The following is a 22,716-nucleotide window of genomic DNA, read 5'->3' as shown; positions in this document are numbered from 1 at the left end:
CCATTAATGTTTAGAGAGAGTAGAAGGGATGGAGGGAGGGGGAGGAGGACAGGCAGGAGAGAGAGAGAGAGAGAGAGAGAGAGAGAGAGAGAGAGAGAGAGAAAGAGATTGATCACTTTGCCAGCGGCAATTGCCCCGGGCCGGGGATGGAACCTGCAACCCCTTGGTTCTCGGGTCGGCGCTCTAACCACTGGTCAACCCGGCCAGGGCTGAGGCCTACTTCTGAGCGGAGGAAGGAGGGTCCGAGTGCTCGCGGGGACGGAAAACCCACTCCGCGCAGGTCTCACTCCTCCAAGGAGGCTCCTTGCAAAGGGCTGCGCCTCTGAGGCTCCTCGCCCAGGCAGTGCGTTGCCGTGGCGACGGCGACTTTTAGTTGGTACTTTTTATAGATTCGAGTGTGACACCCCGGAGTCTCTTCTTGTCAAGGAATAAACCTTGATGTCGAGATTGCATGGCACAGGGCCAGGCGGAAGCCGCCAGGCAGGGGCCATTTTCAGCGTTTATGTGTGACACGGACAGGCGTGGACACCAGAAATAGAACAGTGTCATCCAAAGATTTTTTTTTTTTACAAAGCACAAGTGAACCCCTTTTCTCCATGGAAATGCATCAATGATCAATAAACCGGCAGAAATGCCTGTGTCTGCTGGGAGTTTCCATCCGTTGCTTTGTTTCCTACCTTTAGGGCCGTCCTCCCTCCCCCCCCCAGGTATTGTGGGGAGCCCAACGACCACGTCTCATGATCGAATGGGGGAGATGGCACTGGGGACTGTGGGTTGAAGGAGCATATGGCCGGGGTCTGGGTACTGGCTCTGCCCTTCAGCTGTAGAGCCTTTTTTTTTTTTTTAATGTTTTTTTAAATTGGTTTTTTAGAGAAAAGGAGAGGGAGAGAGAGAAACATCAACAATGAGAGAGAATTATTGATCAGCTGCCTCCTGCACGCCCCCTACTGGGGATCAAGCCCACAACCTAGGCATGTGCCCTTGATCAAAATTGAACCCGGGACCCTTTGGTCTGCAGGCCGGTGCACTATCCACTGAGCCAACCCAGCCAGGGCCTGAGGACAATTTTTTTTTCATTGAGTTTTAGAGAGAGTGGAAGGGAGGGGAAGAGAGAGAGAGAAACATTGATGTGAGAGAGACACATCGAGAGAGAGAGAGACGCACAAGCCCCAACTGGGGCCAGGGATCGAGCCTGCAATCGAGATACGTGCCCTTGACCAGAATCGAACCCGGGACCCTTTAGTCCGTGGACCCACGCTTATCCACTCACACCGGACAGGGCATAAACTTACGTTTAAAATATCCATTTCCTGGTAAAGTACACGCCGAGGGCTGGGCTGTGGCAATAGACATGGCGAAGCACTTTTGAGCCTCATGAAGCCTGGACAGGCAGTCCCAGAACTGGCTGCTTTCCTCCTGGCCAGCCGCGGAGTTCATTGGAGAGTTGAAAATTCTGAGGGAAATGGTGCCATCTTGTGGTTCTTTTTCAGTATTACAGGCCACATTTTTTTTTTCCCCCTTCTTTTTTAAATAGACTTTTTGGGAGCAGTTTTAGGTTCACAGCAACGTCCCACAGGATGTACAGCAGGTCCTCGAACAACACCATTTCATCCGGTGTCTCTTTTTAATGACGTTGATGAGGTGGCGTAGGAACGTAACGCTTCCTTGTATCCATTAGCCTATGGGAATATGGGGTTTGTTATACACCCAACAGCATGGGTAGGTCTCAGAGTTGTTATGTTAAGGGCAAGAAGCCAAACAAAAGGAGTAATTCCTTTACAGAAATGTGTAGAAAATATAAACTAACCCATGGGGACAGAAAGCAGATGGGTGGTGGTTTGGGAGGTGGGAGTAGGGGGCAAGAAAGACAAACGGCAAAGAAGCCAGAGGAAGTGTGTGGGGCGCCTCAGCAAGGTCATAGCGGGTGGCAATGCAAAGGTCATGTCAGAAATCGGTGGGAGCGACCGGGAGGGGTGGGGGGTCTGTGGACCAGCCCAGACGCTTACCAGGGAGGGGTAGGGGAAAGGTACAGTGTTTTAGGGCCCTTCTACATGGCGCCTCTTTCTGGGGGCTCCTTGTGATTCCCGGGAGCTTAATGCAAACAGCTTGGGAGCGCTCCTGGCATTTATCACCGGGATCTCGTCACATGACACGTTCAGTTCAGTCTCACCAAGGCCGCAAGGCACTGGAATGTTAAGCACAAAGACACTGGCCTCGGTCAGAGTCTGAATCTCAGCCGGCATGCAGTGTGGCTGTGTGACCTCAGTCAAGTTACTTAGCCTCTCTGTGCTCCGGTTTCTCCATCTATATGCATGGGCCTGGGTTTCTCCTGTTATAAGCATTAGAGTTACTATCTGCGAAGAGCTCAGCACAGTGTTTGCCACGTTCTAACCCCTAAGGAGGTTCATCAAAATCCATTTTTGCGCTTGGTTGTGAGCGATACCAATAATGTGCGTGTGGCATTGTCCCTGGCCTCCAGGAACTCGCACCTGCGGGTCAGATTTAAAGTTTTGTCAGATCTCTTCTAGGTACCCTGGCCCAGCAGCCTCTGCACTTGGCCAGCCGTAGCATGAAGGCCAAAGAAGGCTGGTTCTCAGTGGCCACTTTTTTTTTTTCATGTTTATTATTGAGATTATTACAGATGTCTCCCTTTTTTCCCCCCATAGCTCCCCTCCACCCGGTTCCCGCCCCACCCCAGGCCCTCGCCACCCTATTGTCTGTGTCCATAGGGAATGCATACATGCATATAAGATCTTTCTCTAATTACCAGGCTTGAAGCCAGATGGGAGAACAGTGGAAGCCAGAATTCCTGAGGGTGGACACAGGAGCCACGGGAGCCAAAGGCGTTGGCCTTTCCAAGGTTTTGGACCATTTGCGTTTCAACCGACGCCTGGCGGCAAGCTAAGAGCCCTGAAAGCACCTTGAACTTATTGGGGACCCTCACCACCCTCCAGGCCCAGCCAGCGCGGGGTATCGCCCCCAGCGGCCCCGACTCCGCCAGTGTGCCCCGCCTCGGCCCCGCCCCTGCGGTTACGTAACCGCAGCCCCGCCTCTCCCAGTCGCCCCGCCTATCCAGTTCCCATAGCCCCGCCCCTACGCTGTACGTAGTCGCAGCCCCGCCTCCCCAGTTCCCATAGCCCCGCCCCTACGCTGTACGTAGCCGCAGCCCCGCCTCTCAGCATCGCCACGCCCCCTAGTTTCCATATCCCCGCCCCTTCGCTGTACGTAACCCCGCCTCACCAGTTTCCGTCGCTCCGCCTCTGCGGTGTACGTAACCGTAGCCCCGCCTTCCCGGTTCCCGTAGCCGCGCCGGTACGCTGTACGTAACCGTAGCCCCGCCTTCCTGGTTCCCGTAGCCGCGCCGGTACGCTGTACGTAACGGCAGCCCCGCCTTTCCGGTTCCCATAGCCCCCGCCCCCACGCTGTACGTACGGCAGCCCCGCCTTTCCGGTTCGATAACCCCGCCCACACGCTGTACGTAACAGCAGTCCCGCCTTTCCGGTTCCCATAGCCCCGCCCCTGCGCTGTACGTAACCGCAGCCCCGCCTCCCCAGTTCCCATGGCCCCGGCCCTCCCGGTCCCCACCTCCACTGCCACCACCTGCCACCCCTCGCGGCGCCCTTGCCGAGGGAGGCGGGCGCCATGGCGGCCGAGGCCCTGGCGGCCGAGGCGGTGGCTTCGCGCCTGCAGCGGCAGGAGGAGGACATCCGCTGGCTGTGGGCCGAGGTCCAGCGCCTGAGGGACGCGCAGCTGAACGCGCCGGACCGCGGCCCGGCCGAGGGGCCCTGCCTCACGCGGGAGGTGGCGCAGCTGCGGGCGGAGAACCGCGACCTGCGGCGCCGCCTGTCCCGCCTGCGGCTGTGCCTCGCGGAGGAGCAGAGCCACCAGGCGGCGCCGGAGGAGGCCGGGCGCGCGGCTGCCGGCGCGCAGGTAGCGGCGGGGCGCGGGAGACTCCCGGCGGGGGGCTCGGTCGGGCGCCCCGAGGTGCACACTGAGCGCGTTCCTCCCGGGAAGGGCGGGTGCGGGTACGGGTGCGGGCGGCGCCCGGAGGGCTGTGCGGGGCGCGGTCCTTCCTCCCGCTACCCCGGGACGCTGCCTTCCCCGCAGCCGCCCGGCTGACCTCGGGGTGCCCCGGCTCAGCTCCCCGATTCCATCGCCGCCCCCACGTTTCTGTAGGAACAGCAGCTTCCTTTGCTTGGAAAGAAAAGAAAATGCTGGCGCGTGGAAAGCTCTGTTCCTCGCTTGGGCAGGTTGGGGTCTTGCTCTCTGGCTATGGAGCATCCTTATTTCATGCAGGATTTTACTGTTTTAGTTCATTGATGGGCAGATGAATTTCCTGCGTTTTGAAGGCTTTCTCAGACCCGGGTGGGGGCGGTTGGGGGGGAGACAGTCCTTGAAAACCAGGGAGCCCTATCCACATCTTCATGAGATAATGGGCTTAAAGTCTCTGGTGGCAGCCACACACCCGTTTTCCAGGGCCATTATTTGTTTAAAGTTTAGGGCGGGGCGGGGGGGGACTTTAAAATACATTAAATCTATTTAGATTTAAAATACAATAAGCATATAAAAATAGCCCGGCTGGTGTGGCTCAGTGGTTGAGCATCAACCCATGAACCAGGAGGTCAGGGTTCGATTCCCGGTCAGGGGCATGAGCCCGGTTGCGGACTAGATCCCGGGTGGGGGGCGTGCAGGAGGCAGCCGATCCGTGATGCTCTCTCATCGTGGATGTGTCTATCTCCCTCTCCTTTCCTTTCTGAAATCAATAAAAACATATTTAAATATATATATATGTATATATATATATATAGTCCCAAAATTCACGCAAGAAGTAATTTTGATAGAAAAAACCGGTTTATAATTAAAAATTGTAATTTTTTTTTTTTGATTCCTAAAGGATACAGTCTAGGGTTATGTATGGAATAGCACATCGGGTCAATGGCCTCCATGGCTTTGCTGGCACGTACTCAAAGCCGTGGTCTTCATAGGTCTTCCTTGTCCCTGCTCCTGGGCCATCATTGGTACTTGGTAATGCTTATCCAATTGAAGGGATTGAAATCAAAGGGCAACAGATATGAGAATCTGATTCAATAAACCAAGTAAAATGAGGCTTTTATATTTTTGTTGTTAACGTTCACGCAAAATTCAAATCTTGCGTGACATTTGGGACACCCTATATATCCTGTTTTTAGCAAGAATATAGGAGAATTCCCAGACAGGAAGGACCAAACCTCAGAAAACACCTTGCCCATGGAGGGCTGCAGGGGGTGCTCAGGACAGCCCAGCTAAGGGCCCCAACACGACACGGGGGCCACTTGCTGGCATGTCCCCCTCCTCCCTCGGGTCTCAGATGTGTTGATCTTTCGTGTCACGGGCATGAGCTGTTTACCATTTACCTTTCCCTCCCAGCCTCCTCCTCGCCAAAACCAAGGAAAGGACATTCAAAATGCGACGGAGGAACGGGAACCTGAGAGCGAGGTCAGTCGTTGCTCTGGAAATGGTATAAGACGCTGCCTGCCATTGAGACGTGCTCGAGGCGTGCAGGAGGCAGCCGATGCACAATGCTCTCTCGTCACTGAAGTTTCTCTCTCTCCCTCTCCCTTCCTCTTTCTGAAACTTAAAAAAAAAAAAAAATTTTTTTTTAAAAAAAGGAAAAAGTGGGGTGTGTACGCTGACCTGAGTGCATGCCAATGATTTTCAGGTGAAAAACCAACCAGACTTCATAAAGGAAAGATTGGCCCTGTTTGAGACATTGAAGAAAGAGCATCAGCTGTCACGTGCCCCCGGTGGGAGCCAGGGGAGCGCAGGCGATGCCATCACAGTGAGGGTGGCTGATGGGAAAACCGTGGAAGGGGAGGCGTGGAAAACCACACCGTACCAGGTGGCTGCTGACATCAGGTAAACCATAGGTTGGAGAAGATTTCAGGTGGGGTTTCTTTGGCTATTGTGAGCCTTTTTTAAAAAATACGTTTTCATTGATTTCAGAGAGAGGAGGGGAGAGGGAGAGAGAGAAACATCGATGAGAGAGAATCATCGATCGGCTGCCTCCTTCACGCCCCCCACTGGGGATCCAGCCTGCAGCCCGGGAATCAGACCCTGACCTCCTGGTTCATAGGTCGACGCTCAACCACTGAGCCACCCGTGCCAGGCAATGTTCAGCAGTAAGTGTTGGGCCAGAGCTTGTTGAAAATGTGTTGTTCTTGCCCTGGCCGGTGTGGCTACTGGTTAGAGCATTGGCCCTCGGACTGAAGGGTCCCAGGTTTGATTCCCGGTCGAGTGTACATACCTAGCTGCAGGCTCAATCCCCCACCCTGGTTGGGGCACGTGCAGGAAGCAACCAATCGATGTGTCTTTCTCCCACTGATGTTTCTCTCTCTGTCTCTCCACTTCCCTTCCACTCTCTCTAAAATTCAATGGGAAAATATCCTTGGATGAGGATTTCAAAAAGCAAGCAAACAAAGGAACAAACAAAAAACCCCGGGAGTGACTTTATTCTTGTGCTTTAACAAATCATGACAGCCCGTGACGAGGTTAACTGCCCGATGATGTTTTCTCTCACCAGTCGAGAGCTTGCCGAAAGCACCGTAATAGCCAAGGTCAATGGTGAATTATGGGACCTGGACCGCCCGCTGGAGGGGGACTCCACGCTGGAGCTGCTTACGTTTGACAATGAGGAGGCACAGGCTGTGAGTATTTCAACAGCCAACAACTCAACTGTGGTTTGTAAACAACGTGTACAAAACCACCTATCGAGCCCTAACTGGTTTGGCTCAGTGGGTAGAGCGTCGGCCTGCGGACTGAAGAGTCCCAGGTTCGATTCCTGTCAAGGGCATGGACCTTGGTTGCGGCACATCCCTAGTAGGGGGTGTGCAAGAGGCAGCTGATCGATGTTTCTCTCTCATCGATGTTTCTAACTCTCTATCCCCCTCCCTTCCTCTCTGTAAAAAATCAGTAAAATATATTAAACAAACAAACAAAAAATATGTACATATATATTAAACAAAAAAACCACCTATCGAAGCCAGGCACGAGGGGTGTTGTGGCGCTCTAAGGTTTAAAACGTGTCTATCGCAATTTAATAGGTATTCAGTAACTTTTAAAAAAATATATATTTTTATTGATTTCAGAGGGGAAGGGAGAGGGAGAGAAAGATGAGAGAGAATCACGGATCGGCTGCCTCCTGCACGCCCCACACTGGGGATGGGACCCACGACCCTGGGCCTGTGCCCTGACCAGGAATTGAACTGTGACCTCCTGGTTCATGTCGACGCTCAACCACAGAACTACACCGGCCAGGCCTAATGCTTCTTTTAGTGTAATTTAGCATCAAAGATTTATTTTTTCCCCCTGGGTTTTATTTTCCTATTATTATGATTATCAGCCAATTTACGAATATTGAGTGCATACCCATGAGAAAGAAGCCCTATAGCAAAACAAGTCTAGAAAACTCAGGTCTACGAAGTGATAAATTAATGACTTTGTAAAAGCAGTTTCTGTTTGACTGAAAAAGCTAAGGGTCCTTTATAAAGCAAACCCTTACACTTTAATTTAACTTTATTTTTCTGGTTAACCCTCACCTGAGGATATTTTTCTATTGATTTTTAGAGAGAGTGGAAGGGAGGGGGACAGACAGAGAGAGAGACACATCGATTGGTTGCCTCCTGCACATGCACCCAACCAAGGTCAGGGATCAAGCCTGCAGTCCGGTATGTGGCCTTGACCTGAATCAAACCTGGGACCCTTCAGTCCACGGGCTGGTGCTCTATCCACAGAGCAAAACCAGCTTTTGTTTTAAAAGATGATCCTGTTTATAATGTAGCGCATGATGTACCACAGGACAGAAATACTTTCTGCCTTCTGGGTAAACGCACGGAGAAAATGACAGAGTAAAAATGTTCTTGTAAAGTTGATCAATGTGCACACCAGAAACAAGGGGCCTTTTATCAAAGGACACAGCTTTCTGTTTGGCAGTATCATTGGTTTTGTTTCCAAACCGATGTCGCCCTGAGGCCTGGTGTTAACACCGAACCACGTCTTAACTCCCTTTGCGTGATGTGATTTGATCGCCAACAGCGTGTGTCTGTGTCCCGTGCCCGTAGGTGTACTGGCACTCCAGCGCCCACGTCCTGGGCGAGGCCATGGAGCTCTACTATGGAGGCCACCTGTGCTACGGTCCACCCATCGAGGACGGGTTTTATTACGACATGTTCATCGAAGACAGGTAGCACCACTGACATTCACTTCTGAGTGCACGTGGATCGGGCTCATTGTTTTATCACGGTTACATTTTTTATAAATGATATTTTTATTGATTTCAGAGTGGAAGAGATAGAAACATCAATGATGAGAGAGAATCATGGATCAGCTGCCTCCTGCAATCCCCACACCGGGGATCGAGCCCGAAACTCAGGCATGTGCCCTGGTTCATAATTCGACGCTCAACCACTGAGCCATGCCGTTCAGGCCCAACGGGGCTTTCAAATTGCAGGCCTCGTCGAAGAGACTGAAGGCAGATCATTCCATCCATTAATGCCCACCTCCCTATCTGGGAAAAGTTATCTGCCTTCGGATGAATGTCTGATTTTCTGAAGTCCTGGTGCATCAAAACACCAAGTCCCGACTGACCAGCGTGGCTCCAGTGGTTGAGTGGGGACCTAGGAACCAGGAGGTCACGGTTCGATTCCCAGTCAGGGCACATGCCCGGGTTGCGGGCTCGAGCCCCGGTAGGGAGTGTGCAGGAGGCAGCCGATCCGTGATTCTCTCTCATCATCGATGTCTCTCTCTCCCTCTCCCTTCCTCTCTGAAATCAATAAGCATTTAAATTTAAAAATGCCACCAAGTTCCTCCGCCGAGAAAGCTTGCCGGTGAGTGACAGGCTGCAGGACCAAGGCCACACAGGCACATGGTGAGGACTGGAAAGTGTTGATTCTCACCTGCTCCCCCTGCAGAGCCGTGTCCAGCACAGAGCTGCCGGCACTGGAGAGCATCTGCAAGACGATTATAAAGGAAAAGCAGCCTTTTGAAAGGTTGGAAGTCAGCAAGGACGTCCTTCTGGAGATGTTTAAGGTAACTTTTTCTTAAAATAAAAAAACATATATATATGTGTGTGTGTGTGTGTGTGTGTGTGTGTGTGTGTGTGTATTTTTTATTGGTTTCAGAGAGGAAGGGAGAGGAAGAGAGAGAGAGAGAAACATCAATGATGAGAGAGAATCATGGATCGGCTGCCTCCAGCACGCCCCCTACTGGGGATCGAACCTGCAACGGGGCATGTGCCTTGACCAGGAATCAAACCCGGACCCTTCAGTCTACAGGCCGATGCTCTGAGCCAAACCAGCTAGGGCCAGATAATTTCAAGAAGCTGTCTAGGAGAAGAAAACCTGGTTATAGGAAGATTAAAAGTAATTAACATAGACAACTTTTTGTTGTTAATCCTCACCTGAGGATCTTTTATCCATTGATTTTTAGAGCAAGTGGAAGGGCGGGCAGACGGGGACAGAGAGAGAGAGAGACATCGATGGGAGGGAAACACATCCAGTGTTTGCCTCCCACATGCACCCTGACCAGGGGCAGGTTTGGAACCTGCAACCCAGGTACGTACCCTTGACCAGGAACAGAACCTGGGACCATCCGCTGTGCAGGCTGACGCTCTGACCACGGAGCCACGCCGACCAGGCTGTGAGCTCTTTAATCCCCAGGATCTGAGCACCTAGAATGCAGTAAACACCCATTCAGTGTTTGTTGCAAAAAAGAAAATACTTTCCCACGTAAACTTTTTACGTAATAACATACAAATTTGTTTTTCTTTGTAGTACAATAAGTTTAAGTGCCGCATTTTGAACGAGAAGGTTAACACTCCAACCACCACGGTTTACAGGTAACGTGCACGTAAAGCTTAAACCTGCCCAGTGGTTCTCTTTTTAAAAAAAATAGATTTTTATTGATGTCAGAGAGGAGGGGAGAGGGAGAGATAGAAACATCAGTAATGGGAGAGAATCATGGATCGGCTGCCTCCTGCATGCACCCCACTGGGCATCGAGCCCGCAGCCCGGGCATGTGCCCTTGACTGGAATCGAACCCAGAACCCTTCAGTCTGCAGGCTGACGCTCTACCCACTGAGCCAAACCAGCTAGGGCTCAGTGGTTCTCTTGAAGGATCAGCAGGAGAGGCAGTTGGCCTGGGGCGGTGTCTACTTGTAAATGTGCACGTCGACGTGTCACTTTAGTTAGGGGCTCGGAAATGTTATCACGAAGGCAGCCACTGCTTTTCCTTGGTCTCTCAGGGTGGCACGGGCCCTGTCTGAAATATCTCCTTACAGGTGCGGCCCGCTCATCGACCTTTGTAAAGGCCCCCATGTGAGACACACCGGAAAAATCAAAACCATAAAAATTTTCAAGGTGAGGGCCTATTGCTGTGAAGAGGGCAGACTGAAGATAAACTAAGTAATTAGGAATTTCAGTCATGTTTTATAATCTGAACATCATGCTACTTTTAAAAACCTTTGTTATTTGATTTTTACATGGGCTTCTATAAAAACAGTATAATTTGTTTTAGAATTTTGGTTATTAGGACATTATATGTAGCTTTTATAGTTTTCATTTAACCTTACTGTGTTGCAATGCATTTTTCTTGTTCACGTGATATTTTACCGTTTGTACTCCATAAGCGTCTATAGACGCAAGCGGCGGACCTTTTTTAATTAAATTCAAAACATGGTGGCATTAACTGGTTATGATATTGTGGTACATACTGGTTTTCTTCTATTTATATGTCTTTTTTAATTTTTTTATATACATACATTTTTATTGATTTCAGAGAGGAAGGGAGAGAGAGAGAGAGAGAGAGAGAGAGAGAGAGAGAGATAAATAGAAACATCAATGATGAGAAAGAATCATTGATTGGCTGCCTCCTGCACGCCCCGTACTGAGGATTGAGCCCACAACCCGGGCATGTGCCCCTGACTGGAATTGAACCCGGGACCCTTCATTCCACAGGCCAACGCTCTGTCCACTGAGCCAAACCAGCCTAGGGCTATATGCCTTTTTTTTAAATTGGTTTTTAGACAGAGAGAAAGGGAGAGGGAGAGGAGACAGAAACATCGATGATGGAAAATCGTCCATCGGCTGCCTCCTGCATGCCCCCGACTGGGGATTGAACCCGCAACCCGGGCATATGCCCTGACCAGGAATTGAACCGTGACCTCCTATTCATGGGTTGATGCTCAACCACTGAGCCGCCCCGGCTGGGCTCTTTACGTAATGTACTGGTGGATTTGGACTGGGAAGGTTTAGTTAGAACCAACTGAAGAGTCTTTCCAGCGCTGCAAAAGGTCGCCGTCATGTAAGCTGTGTTGATGCTACCTTGGAAAGCTGTGCATATGTAAGACAGTTTATTTATAACCGAATGTGAGCTATGCTCACCAGAATGTTGTTGGATGCTTAGAATTCCTCCACCTACTGGGAGGGCAACCCCGCCCTGGAAGCGCTGCAGCGGGTCTACGGGATATCCTTCCCCGAGAGCAAGATGATGAGAGCCTGGGAGAAGGTCCAGGAGGAGGCCAAGAGCCGAGACCACCGGCGAATCGGGAAGGTGGGCCAGCATCCTCGTCACCCTGCGATGGCGCGTGCCTTTGTCGGCTCGCGATTCCGTCCCAAAAGTAAACGGTTCCAAAAGTAACATTTCTCCTCCTGTGTTCTTACATAGCCTTTAAAAAATATATATTTTATTGATTTCAGAGAGGGAGAGAGAGAGAGAAACATCAGTGATGAGAGAGACTCATGGATCGGCTGCCTCCTGCACGCTCCCCACTGGGGATCGAGCCCACAACCCGGGCCTGTGCCCTGACCGGGAATCGAACCCAGTTCATTGGTCGATGCTCAACCACTGAGCCACACGGGCCAGCGGTGAATATTTCTGATCTTTTTGCTGTGTTTTCTCCCCATGACACCCATCCTCCAAGAGGCCAAGTAAGAAAGTAGCAGTAAATAGAAGGCGAAGGAAAAGCTACTGTTCAGAGCTTAGTTAGTGAGACAGTCAGTACAAAGGGTCGTTTCCCGTGTGCTATGCAGGACAGTGAGGTGGGAGAGTTGAGGGACGTTGGGTACAGTGGTCAGAGAATGGAAATGAGGACCGTGCACGTTTCATGTCGGCGTGTCACGTGTGTAGTAAACATTGAGCACCCACTGTGGCATTTGACATCAATGTATGGTTTCGTTTCAGGACCAAGAGCTTTTCTTCTTCCACGACCTGAGTCCGGGCAGCTGTTTCTTCCTTCCCAGGGGAGCCTTCGTCTATAACACACTGATGGATTTCATCCGCGTAAGTGGACTCTCCCGTCCTCGTCAGCTCCACCCTGCCTCTTACCGTGTCCTCTCGTGGTCACATGGCCAGGCCCCCCATTGACTTTATTTCAGTCACAGTGAGGATTTGGAGCCTGATACCGATTGTGCCTCCTAATAAAAACGTGGAGATGATTTGCATTTTCCTAAATCAGATGCATCCTCGGGTTTAGCCAATGCCTCCGCTGTGCCTGTAAGCTTCTAGGGCAGGTGCAGCGCGGAGGTGAGCGTCAGACGCAGGGAGGGCCTCCTCCTGGGAGAGAGCAGGGCGGTCGTGCTGGCACAGGATGCTCAGCCAGAAGCACTGCTTCTCACTGCGGCCCCTTCATCGTCTGGTGTGATCGGGCAGCCCCAGAGCAAGGAGGGAAAGAGTTCTGTGAGATACTCGGTTGTAGTACACGCGTAGTGAGAGTCTGTCACGGGACCGTGTGCTGTGGCTGCTGCTGCAGGCCACCACGTGGACTGCTGGGGTGGCATTCCCTTTCCTGCGCTGTCTGTCGTCACTAACCAGCTACAAGTTCCCTGACTCCGCTCCCTGAGTGCCTGTCACTAGGTCACCCTCCGCTCCCTGTGAGCACCCGGGGAGCCCTGCGGCACATGCTGATGGCCTGGGGCGTCTCTCGGTGATTCTGTTTCCCACTTGGGTCTTCTCGCTCCAGAGTGAGGTCCTCAGACGTCTTCCTGCCGTCATCCTGGCTGCTCCCCTCATCGCCGTCCTGTGCTCATGCTCTTCTCTCCTGCTGTCGCGTCTTCCTCCTCCTCGCTTAGCCCTCTCATTGGGGGAAGCACTTTCTTCAAGAACTTCCTGATGAGCCCGCCCGGCGTGGCTCAGTGGTTGAGCATCGACCTATGAACCAGGAGGTCAGGGTTCGATTCCCATTCAGGGCACGTGCCTGGGGTGCAGGCTCCATCCCCAGTGTGGGACGTGCAAGAGGCGGCCAATCCCTGATTCTCTCTCATCATTGATGTTTCTCTCTCTCTCTCTCTCTCTCTCTCTCTCTCTCTCTCTCTCTCTCTCTCTCTCCTCTCCCTTCCTCTCTGAAATCAGTAAAAATATTTTTTTTAAAAAAGAACTTCCCAGGGACAGAGCACGTGGCCTGTGCGGGAGGTTGTGTCTGAGGCACTAGTCTCGTTTTGTCCCCTCTTCTCACGCTGCCCCCCTGGACGCTGCCCACGCTGGACTCGCTCACCTGGGCTGCCGTCTTTCCTAGGGGCTGGCCCCCGCGAAGCCGAGGGAGGCGACCAGAGGGCAGGGAGGCGAGGCCGGAGGAATCACTGTGATCAGAGGCGCCAGCGGGGGCGAGGACCGTCATGACTGCTGATCCCAATGCGCCGCCGTCTTTGCTGGGAAAGCATCCCGGCCCCTGGCACCTGGACCTCTCCAGGCTGCAGGAGGAGCGCAGAGACGAGGCGGGGCCTCCGGGGCGGCCTTACAGCATCTCTTGTCTCTCGTAGATGCGACACAGACCTGGCTGGGGGCGGCCCCAGGTCTCCCTGTGTGAGGTGCAGGGTGCGCAGCCTTTTAGACACACAGCCCCAGGCCTCTCGTGCCAAGGTAAGGGTGCCGGGGGAGGCCTGCGCCCCGCGTCTTGGGATGGGCCTGTGGGGCAGACGCAGCTGAGGTGGGTGCCGTGAACGCCCAGGTACCCTTGGCGGAAGGAAGTGGCCTGTGCATGCAGCACACACATAAAGCTGCAAAATCTGCCCGGCCGGCGTGGCCCAGTGGTTGAGTGTCGACCTATGAACCAGGAGGTCACGGTTCCTTTCCCGGTCAGGGCACATGCCCGGGTAGTGGGCTCCATCCCCAGTAGGGGGCGTGCAGGAGGCAGCCGATCGATGATTCTCTCTCATCTTCGATGTTTCTTTCTCTCTCTCCTCCTCCCTTCCTCTCAAATCAAGAAAAAGATATTTTAACACACACACACACACAGACACACACACACACACACACACAACACGAGTGGCCTAAAGCAGGAATGTGTCCTCTGCTGTTCTGGAGGCGGGAAGCGTGAAATCCAGGCGTTGGCAGAGCTGTGCCCCCTCTGAGACCTGCGGGGAACCCGTCCTCCCTGCCCTTTCCCAGCCAGGGGCGGGGTGTCAGTCACCGCTGGGCTTCCTTGGCGTGGCAGTGCCTCACTCCAGTCTCCTGCCTTCCCTTGGCATTCTCCCTGCGTGTCTTCACGTCATCTTCCTCTACGTGATTCTCATTCTCTCTCTCCCTCTCTCTCTCTCTCTCTCTCTCTCGCCTCCTTTCTCTCTCTCCAAACCTCCTCTTTTTATGAGGACACCAGTCCCATTGGATTAAGACCCTCTTCAATGACCTCCTCTGAACTTGACCCCCTCGATAAAGACTGTTTTCAAATAAGGTCGCATCCCGAGCTCCCACCTAGCTTCTTGGGGGGAGGGATGCACTCCGCCCATGACTGTGGGTGGCCTCCATCTTGTCCCCAGAGGACCCGGGTTCTGAGCGAGCCTGTCTTAGCTGGGTCGCTGGGGCTCTCCGCTGGCCGCTGTTGGATATGGAAGCGCTTGAGGCTCCTCCCTGCACCCCAGACGCAGCCCTCACTCCGCCGTGTGTCAGTGTCCCCAGGAATCGCGGCCCGTCATCCTGGCCAGAGAGCCAGTCGCTCTCTGCCTGTGGGTCCGTAGCATCGGGGGCCCCACGTGGGCAAGGGGCAGGTCTGGTGTCGGGGGTTTTGTGTGAAAGCATGCTGTCCTTGGCCACCGTGCACATTGCTGAGAGATTCTAGAGCTTCAGAGAGAAAGAAAATACTCTAAAAGCTTCCCGAGAGAGAAAGCCATAGACGTGGCACTGGGTATCAGAATGGCAAGGGTATTTTCGATAGGAGACAGAGCCAGTGCCTTAAGCAGGTGGGTCCTACAGCCTGGCTGGTGTGGCTCAGTGGTTGAGCATCAACCTATTAACTAGGAGGTTGCGGTTCAATTCCCAGTCAGGGCACAGGCCCGGGTTGCAGGCTCGATCCCCAGTGTTGGGCGTACAGGAGGCGGCCGATTGACGTTTCCCTCTCATCGGTGTTTCTATCCCTCTCTCCCTCTCCCTTCCTCTCTCTGTAAAAATCACTTTTTAAAAAATCCCAATAATAATAACTGTGGGTCCTAGAAGCCTCTGTCAGCTGACGCAGGCCTGCTTCGGATCCTCCTGTGTGGTTGCAGCTCTCCCAGCCGGCGGAAGCAACCCTGACCCTGAAGAACGTAGCTTTCCTCCTCTCCCTGCTCACTGGCCTTGGAGATCGATGCTTTTATAAATGCTCTCTGTGTAGTATTCCAGCTCCTAAGTCACAGAGAATCAAAGCATCACGTGCCGTCGTGATAGACATACTTCACATGGAAAACAGAGTGCGTTCACCTCCCAGGATGCGAAGGGACCACCCCCCCACTGCGGGCACGCTCGTCACACGTCACACGAGGTGATCCCGTCCACGCGGCGTGCTCGCAGTCGGGCTCCGCGTGGCCGTGACCTCGCCATGCCTTCCTCGCAGGAGGAGTATCACCGCCGGGACTTCACAGAAGTGCTCTCTCCCAACGTCCTCAGCAGTAAACTCTGGGAGGCCTCGGGCCACTGGCAGCTCTACAGCCAGAACATGTTCGCCTTCCGTGTGGACAAGGACACTTTTGCCCTTAAACCCATGAACTGCCCAGGGCACTGGTGAGTATTCACTGTCAAGTAGGCCCGGTCAGTGTGGCTCAGTGGGTTGGGCGTTGTCTGTGCACCGAGAGGTCGCGGTTCCATTCCCAGTCAGGGCACATGCCCGGATTGCGGGTTCGATCCCCAGTAGGGGACGTGCAGGAGGCAGCAGATGGGTATTTTGCTCTCCCATCGATCTTCCTCTCTCCCTCTCCCTTCCCAGCTCTCTAAAAATCAACAAACTATTCTTTTTTTTTTTAATTTTTTTTATTGATTTCAGAGAGGAAGGGAGAGGGAGGAAGAGATAGAAACATCAATGATGAGAGAGAATCATAGATTGGCTGCCTCCTGCATGCCCCACACTAGGGATTGTGCCCTGACTGGGAATTGAACTGTGACCTCCTGGTTCATAGGTTGATGCTCAATCACTGAGCCATGCAGGCCACAATAAACTATTCTTTTTTTAAAAAAAATATTTTTATTGATTTTTTACAGAGAGGAAGGGAGAGGGATAGAGTTAGAAACATCCATCAGCTGCCTCCTGCATGCCCCCTATTGGGGATGTGCCCACAGCCAAGGTACATGCCCTGGACCGGAATCAAACCTGGGACCCTTGAGTCCGCAGGCCGACGCTCTATCCACTAAGCCAAACCGGTTAGGGCAATAAACTATTCTTTAAAAGAAAAAAAAAAGTGGCCTTTGAAATGAGTGGTAAACGGTGAGTGGGAATTCCCTGGGTGAATGGGAATAGGAGGCTGCATTCTGGGAGAGATGCATTCTGGGAGATATGGTAGACAAGTTCTTAGGGCACCAGAGCAATGCAAATCCAAGGTGCGGTAACTCAGGAGAAGAAGTTTCTTTAAAGCTCGTGATCTAAGAACCAGAATAAAAATGGACCCGTCTTGAGGCTTAATCATAACTTGTTGCTGTTTCGCTAATCACTCAACCATCTCCCCGCTGAGTAAAAGCTGTGTGTTACTGCCTCTTTTCTAGTCTCATGTTTGCCCACCGCCCGCGGTCTTGGAGGGAAATGCCCATTCGATTTGCCGACTTTGGGGTTCTTCATAGAAACGAGCTGTCGGGAACCTTGAGTGGCCTGACCCGGGTTCGACGCTTCCAGCAGGACGACGCCCACATCTTCTGCACCGTGGAGCAGGTGAGCAGTGCCGGGCGGGCCCGGGCGGCGCCAACTCCGTGCTGCCTGCTCTCCTCGTCTCACAGCATCTCTCAGTCTCTCAGAGTCACTGTAAACTACAAAGTTCAGTCTCATCTCTGAGGTCTCCTTCAGCCTAACAGTCTGTGATTCTCAAATTGGGGTCTCAGATCAGTAATCTCTTTTAAAATATATATATATATTTCGGAGAGGGAGAGAGAGAAACCTCAATGATCAGAGCGAATCATGGATCAGCAGCTTCCTGCACACCCCCTAACAGGGACTGAGCCAGTAACCCGGGCATGTGCCCACTGGAATTGAACCCCGGGACCCTTCAGTCTGCAGGCCGATGCTCTGTCCACTGACCCAAACCAGTTAGGGCTGAAATCAATAAAAATAATTTTAAAAAAATTTTTTAATAAAACATTTCATTTACTCTCATTTCAGATTGAAGAGGAAATCCGGGGGTGTCTGCAGTTCTTGCAGTCTGTTTACTCCACGTTCGGCTTCTCCTTTCAACTAAATCTGTCAACACGGCCGGAGAACTTCTTAGGCGAGCTCGAGTTATGGGACGAGGCTGAAAAGGTAGGTGGGACGGAACGCTGACTCAGGGTAATGCTCGCGTGGTTGCACTCACCTGGTGCGAAGGGCGGCGCCCTGCCGTGGGGTTGGCCGTGGGAAGCTCTGGGCCAGACAAACCAGCTGTAGAACGCAGTTTCCCAGCTGTCCTCGCCACGGTGATGACAGCACCACCGTACGTGCGTTTCACACTTCACAGCTCATAGCAAGGTCTACTCCTTTCAGTGCCAATCACTAACAACCGCTGTCGTTGATGGTTTTTGTTTGTTTTAAATATATTTGTATTGATTTCAGAAAGGAAGGAAGAGAGAGAGAAAACCATCAATAAGAGAGAATTATTCATCAGCTGCCTCCTGCATGCCCCCTACCGGGCATGTGCTCTTGACCGGAGTCAAACCTCGGACCCATTAGTTCGCAGGCCAGTGTGCTATCCATTGAGCCAAACCAGCTAAGGCTGGGTTTTTTGGGGGGTTTTTTTGAATTTAATTTTTTTCTTTTATATATGTATGTATATATATACATATGTTTTTTATTGATTTCAGGGAGAGGTAGGGAGAAAGAGAAACATCAATGAGGAGAATCATTGACTGGCTGCCTCCTGCACGCCCCCTACTGGGGATCGAGCCTGCAACCAGGCACGTGCCCTCACCGGGAATTGAACCAGCAATCTCCTGGTTCATAGGTCAATGTCACGCCAGCCAGGCACGTTCTCATCTTTCTCTTTTCTTATCTTTTTTTTTTTTTTTAAATATATTTTATTGATTTTTTACAGAGAGGAAGGGAGAGAGATAGAGAGCCAGAAACATCAATGAGAGAGAAACATCGATCAGCTGCCTCCTGCACATCTCCCACTGGGGATATGCCCGCAACCCAGGTACACGCCCCCGACCGGAATCGAACCTGGGACCCTTCAGTCCGCAGGCCGACGCTCTATCCACTGAGCCAAACCGGTTTCGGCTCTCTTTTCTTATCTTAATAGCAACTGCAGAAGAGCTTGATGGAATTTGGAAAACCATGGAAGCTGAACCCAGGAGATGGAGCATTTTATGGCCCTAAAGTAAGTGGACCCTGTGCTCCAACAAAGAGGACGGTGGAAAAGAGAAATAGAAACCGTGTCTAAGCAAACCTCACCTGCTTTGCAGATTGACATCAACATCAAGGACGCCCTGGGCAGGTCCCATCAGTGTGCGACCATCCAGCTGGACTTCCAGCTCCCGCGGAGGTTTAATCTCACTTATGTCAGGTGAGTGGTTGGATGTGGGGAACAGTGCAGGCTGACATCCTCGTCACGTGGTGCTATGAGTGTCGAGAGCTCTTTATAGAGTCTAGATGTAAGCCCTTGGATGTGTATGTGATTTGCTAGTATTTTCTCCTAAGCTGTAGCTTTTTTTTTTTAAGTGTGTGTGTGTGTATATATATATATATATATATGTATATATATATATATATATATATATATATTGATTTCAGAGAGGAAGGGGGAGGGAGAGAAACATCCATGATGAGAGAGAATCATTGATCGGCTGCCTCCTGTACGCCCCCCACTGGGGATCAAGCCTGCAACCTGGGCATGTGCCCTGATTGGGAATTGAACCGTGACCTCCTGGTGCAAAGATGGATACTCAACCACTGAGCCACCCTGGCCAGGCTGTAGCCTCTTCTTTTTTTTTAATAGTGTCTTCACTTTCCCTTTCATTTTAAGTTTTGTATTTCACTGATGTCTAAGTCATAGAGTTTTTCTCTTACGGATCATGTTTTTGGCATCATGTCTGCACACTCTTTGCCTAAGTACAGGCAATGAAGATTTCCCCTATGTTTTATCTTAAACGTTTTCTAGTATTGAGTTTTACATGTAGGTCTAAGATCCATTTGGAGTCCAATTTTTGTCTGAGATGTGAAAGTTTAGGTCAGAGTTCATTGGTTACATCTAGATGTCTAATTATTCTAGCATCATTGATTGTAGAGAGCATCCTTTCTCCATTGACTTGCTGTTGTGCTTTTATCAAAAATCAGTCAGCAGGCCTGGGTGGTGTGGCTCAGTGGTTGGACATTGACCTATGAACCAGGAGGTCATGGTTAGATTCTCAGTCAGAGCACATGCCTGGGTTGCGGGCTCGATCCCCACTAGGGGGCGTGCAGGAGGCAGCCGATCAATGATTCTCATTATTGATGTTTCTCTCTCTTACTCACTTCTCTGAAATCAATAAAAAGTGTATTTAAAAAAAACACACCCTGAAATGTGTCATTTTCCTTCTTTAGTAAGGACGGGGATGACAAGAAGAGCCCTGTGATCATTCACCGAGCTGTTCTGGGCTCAGTGGAAAGAATGATAGCCATCCTGTCGGAAAACTACGGGGGGAAGTGGTAAGTGACATGGAAAAGGAAACGTGTCTGTTATTCCTTAGAAGTCACATCTGAGAGAGAAAACTAACGTGAAAACAAACTGGTGGCTCCTGCCTTATCCTTCGCCAGCATCACACGGCAAGTGAAAGGTTCCCGTTCCCGCTGCCGAGTCAGACAGTAAAGGCCGAGCGACATGAAACTGTCTCTTTGCCTTCTGGGGACTCAGTAGACTGATACAGTCACGTTCTCACCATTTCAAGCCTCTGAAAGTCGAAATCTGGGAATCACAAGGCCCACACTCCCAGGGGGGTACCCCCTCCTGCCACACTGCCGTCGCTCCTTCAACCCGGTGTTTGCCTCGTGGGGCGCCCTGTGACCACTGACTTTGGAGGAAACCCCGCAGCACAAATGGCCCTGAGCAGCACGTTGGCACAAACCAAAGAGAACTGCTCCCCAGGCCCAGCCCGCTTAGGGGCGAAGTGGGGAAGGGAAATGCCCTAAGTGCGGGGTGTAATATATATATATATTTTTAATTGATTTCAGAGAGGACGGGGAGGGGGAGAGAGAGAGAGAGAAACATCAGTGATGAGCCCTAGCCGGTTTGGCTCAGGGGGTACAGCATTGGCTTGCAAACTGAAGGGTCCCAGTTTCCATTCCAGTCAAAGGCACATGCTCAGGTTGCGGGCTAGATCCCCAGTAGGGGGCGTGCAGGAGGCAGCAGATCGATGATTCGCTCTCATCATTGATGTTTCTCTTTCCCTTTCCCTTCCTCTCTGAAATCAAATATTTTTTAAAAACTATTGAATGAGAAAGCCCACAAAAAAATCTTTGGTAATTTATAATCATGCAACAAATGGTCATTCTGAAAATACCTATTTTTTCTATTTCTCAGGCCTTTCTGGCTGTCTCCGCGTCAGGTGATGGTCATCCCTGTGGGTCCGACTTGTGACAAGTATGCACTTCAGGTAAAATCAGACGCATTTAATGACAAACCCACTTGTCACCTTCTGTCCAATCTAAGTGCACAGCCAAGTGCAGAACAATCTTGGCATCTAGTTTGTGAAGGTTTTTTACCTGAAACGTATTCATGCCTGAAAATACTGCGTAACTAATGCATTCACTGTCAACCCATGTTTTTAGCCATTGGGAGTAATGCCTATGTACTGTATCAGAACTATTTTGTTTCTGGATGTTTTTGAGAAATTGCTGTTTTAAAACATCTCATATTTGTTATTCTTTTCCATGTGGCTCTATTAGGACAGAATACTTATATTATCTATTGCTGTGTAACAAATTACCCCAAAATTTAGCAGCTTAAAACAACAAACACTTCTTTTTTGTTGTTGTTTAATATATTTTTATTGATTTCAGAGAGGAAGGGGAAGGGAGAGAGAGATAGTAACATCAGTGATGAGGGAGAATCACTGATAGGCTGTCTCCTGCACGCCTGCTACTGGGGGTCTAGCCCACAACCTGAGCATGTGCCCTTGACCGGAATCAAACCTGGGACCCTTCAGTCCACAGGCCAATGCAATAATAGAACGTTTTCTATTCTTGTAGGTGTCCAGCACATTTTTTGAAGAAGGATTCATGGCCGACGTCGATTTAGATCATAGCTGTACACTAAATAAGAAAATCCGAAACGCACAGCTGGCTCAGTATAATTTTATTTTGGGTAATTTAAAGTTGCATCTGTTCTCCTAAATGCTTGTTTTTTTGCACTTTAATTCCATACTGAAGAACAACTCAAGACACCAGTCATGTGACTGCTCGCTCAGTCTTTTGTAAATTGTTGATTTCCAATCTTATTTCCCTTTCTTTTCTACAGTGGTTGGAGAAAAGGAAAAAGCAAACAATGCTGTCAACGTTCGAACAAGGGACAACAGAATTCATGGAGAGGTATCACTCGCATCTGCCATCAATAAATTGAAGAATCTCAAGAAATCGCGGACACTAAATGCTGAGGAAGAATTCTGAATTCCTTCCTTGCTCTCCCTTCTGTGTAACCTTGTTTTGACACCCCCACCCCCCAAAAAAATGCATTTTTCTTAATTAAAGTTAGTACTTCCGAGAACTTTGGGCCCACTGACAGTTCCTCTGCCGGGGACAGTGGAAGAGGAGGCAATGAATGAGTAGCTGATATGTATGAAGTTTAATTCACTAATGTGTCTGAGAACAAGCTTGGGGAAATTCTTAATTTCCCAAATGTCTTGAGAGACTTATATGGGAAAAGGTTATTCATTGAAAAAAAGGGAAATATCAGGAAATGAGGATTGTGAAGTGTTATTGCTAAGTTTTGTGATTTTCAAAATACAGGTTTTAAATAAAAGTCTGCAAGCTCTTTAGAATATGGCAGAACATCTTATTTTCTAGTAAGAGTATGTTCTCATCTGTTTTAACTAACCAACAACCACAAGAGAAGCTAACACTGAACATTGGGTTATTGACAAAGGACTCAGGTCCAGTATTGTGGAATCTACTGTTTGTCACATGAGCACGCAGGATGCCTGGGGGCCTCTCCCATCCCCAAGGCTGGCCTCCAGGGAGGGACCCAGGCTTTGGACCCTCATCTTACATCCAGGGCTCCTGTCTGGGTGCCTGGGGGCGTGGAATCCTGCTGACTTAACGACCGGCCTCTCCCAGTCTTAGAGGAACATCTGGAG

At 50.8% G+C, this 22,716-nt stretch overlaps 1 protein-coding gene across 1 annotated transcript; it reads left to right on the top strand.

Annotated features, from left to right (window-relative positions):
• The first annotated feature begins 3,523 nt into the window (after positions 1-3,523).
• TARS3 (threonyl-tRNA synthetase 3) lies at positions 3,524-22,081 on the top strand. The gene is made up of 19 exons (XM_081114834.1): positions 3,524-3,930; positions 5,407-5,475; positions 5,699-5,895; positions 6,560-6,683; positions 8,097-8,218; positions 8,946-9,063; positions 9,807-9,871; positions 10,313-10,391; positions 11,437-11,583; positions 12,214-12,312; positions 15,833-15,999; positions 16,972-17,134; positions 17,579-17,716; positions 18,690-18,767; positions 18,853-18,953; positions 19,970-20,074; positions 20,946-21,018; positions 21,614-21,728; positions 21,882-22,081. Exons 1-19 carry the CDS (start codon positions 3,643-3,645, stop codon positions 22,028-22,030), a joined length of 2,397 nt encoding a protein of 798 aa, XP_080970960.1. The 5' UTR covers positions 3,524-3,642; the 3' UTR covers positions 22,031-22,081.
• Positions 22,082-22,716: the final 635 nt, after the last annotated feature.

The sequence above is a fragment of the Myotis nattereri genome (assembly GCF_964212035.1).
Source record: "Myotis nattereri genome assembly, chromosome: 21".
Lineage (NCBI taxonomy): Eukaryota > Metazoa > Chordata > Mammalia > Chiroptera > Vespertilionidae > Myotis > Myotis nattereri.
The sequence above is the reverse complement of the archived record's forward strand: the minus strand, read 5'-3'. Positions and strand labels throughout refer to the sequence as shown.